This window comes from Haliaeetus leucocephalus, unplaced genomic scaffold (genome assembly GCF_000737465.1).
Source record: "Haliaeetus leucocephalus isolate CR32 unplaced genomic scaffold, Haliaeetus_leucocephalus-4.0 Scaffold933, whole genome shotgun sequence".
In the NCBI taxonomy this organism is placed as follows: domain Eukaryota; kingdom Metazoa; phylum Chordata; class Aves; order Accipitriformes; family Accipitridae; genus Haliaeetus; species Haliaeetus leucocephalus.
The window spans coordinates 1,069,496-1,069,892 of NW_010973369.1; the positions used below are offsets into that span (position 1 = coordinate 1,069,496).

At 78.1% G+C, this 397-nt stretch overlaps 1 protein-coding gene across 2 annotated transcripts in view; it reads left to right on the forward strand.

The window, feature by feature from the left end:
- The first annotated feature begins 237 nt into the window (after positions 1 to 237).
- The window catches only part of PXMP4 (peroxisomal membrane protein 4, 24kDa), an 11,748-nt gene continuing 11,588 nt past the window's right edge, over positions 238 to 397 (forward strand). For both annotated transcript variants that reach the window (XM_010584053.1, XM_010584052.1), the window contains exon 1: positions 238 to 374. In XM_010584053.1, coding sequence (XP_010582355.1) covers positions 259 to 374 — 116 coding nt within the window. In that variant the 5' untranslated portion in view covers positions 238 to 258. The remainder of the gene's footprint in view (positions 375 to 397) is intronic.

Consider the following 397-nt stretch of genomic DNA (forward strand, 5'->3'; position numbering starts at 1 on the left):
CCGCCCCGCGGGGCCGACGGCGGCGAGCGGGGCCCCGCCGCCGCCCTCAGCGGGAGGGGATGGGCGAGGCGCTCCGGGCGCCCCCCATTGGCTGCAAGGCAGACGCTCCCCACCCATGGGCTATTAGGGTGGCGCCGCCTGTTGGCCAAGAGCGCCGATGGACGGCAGGGTGAGCCTATGCGTGCGGCGGGCGGGGTCCCGCCCCCGGAAGCGTGCGTGCTGTCGGCGGCCCAGGCCGGTCCCGGCGGGAGGTCCGCCATGGCCGGCGGCGGGGATGCGCTCCGCGCCCTGCTCCGCGCCGCTAACGCCCTCCTGCAGCAGCACCGCTACCGCGCCGCGCTCGCCGTCCTCAAGGGCTTCCGCAACGGGGCCGTGTAAGTGCGGCGGGGGCGGCTGA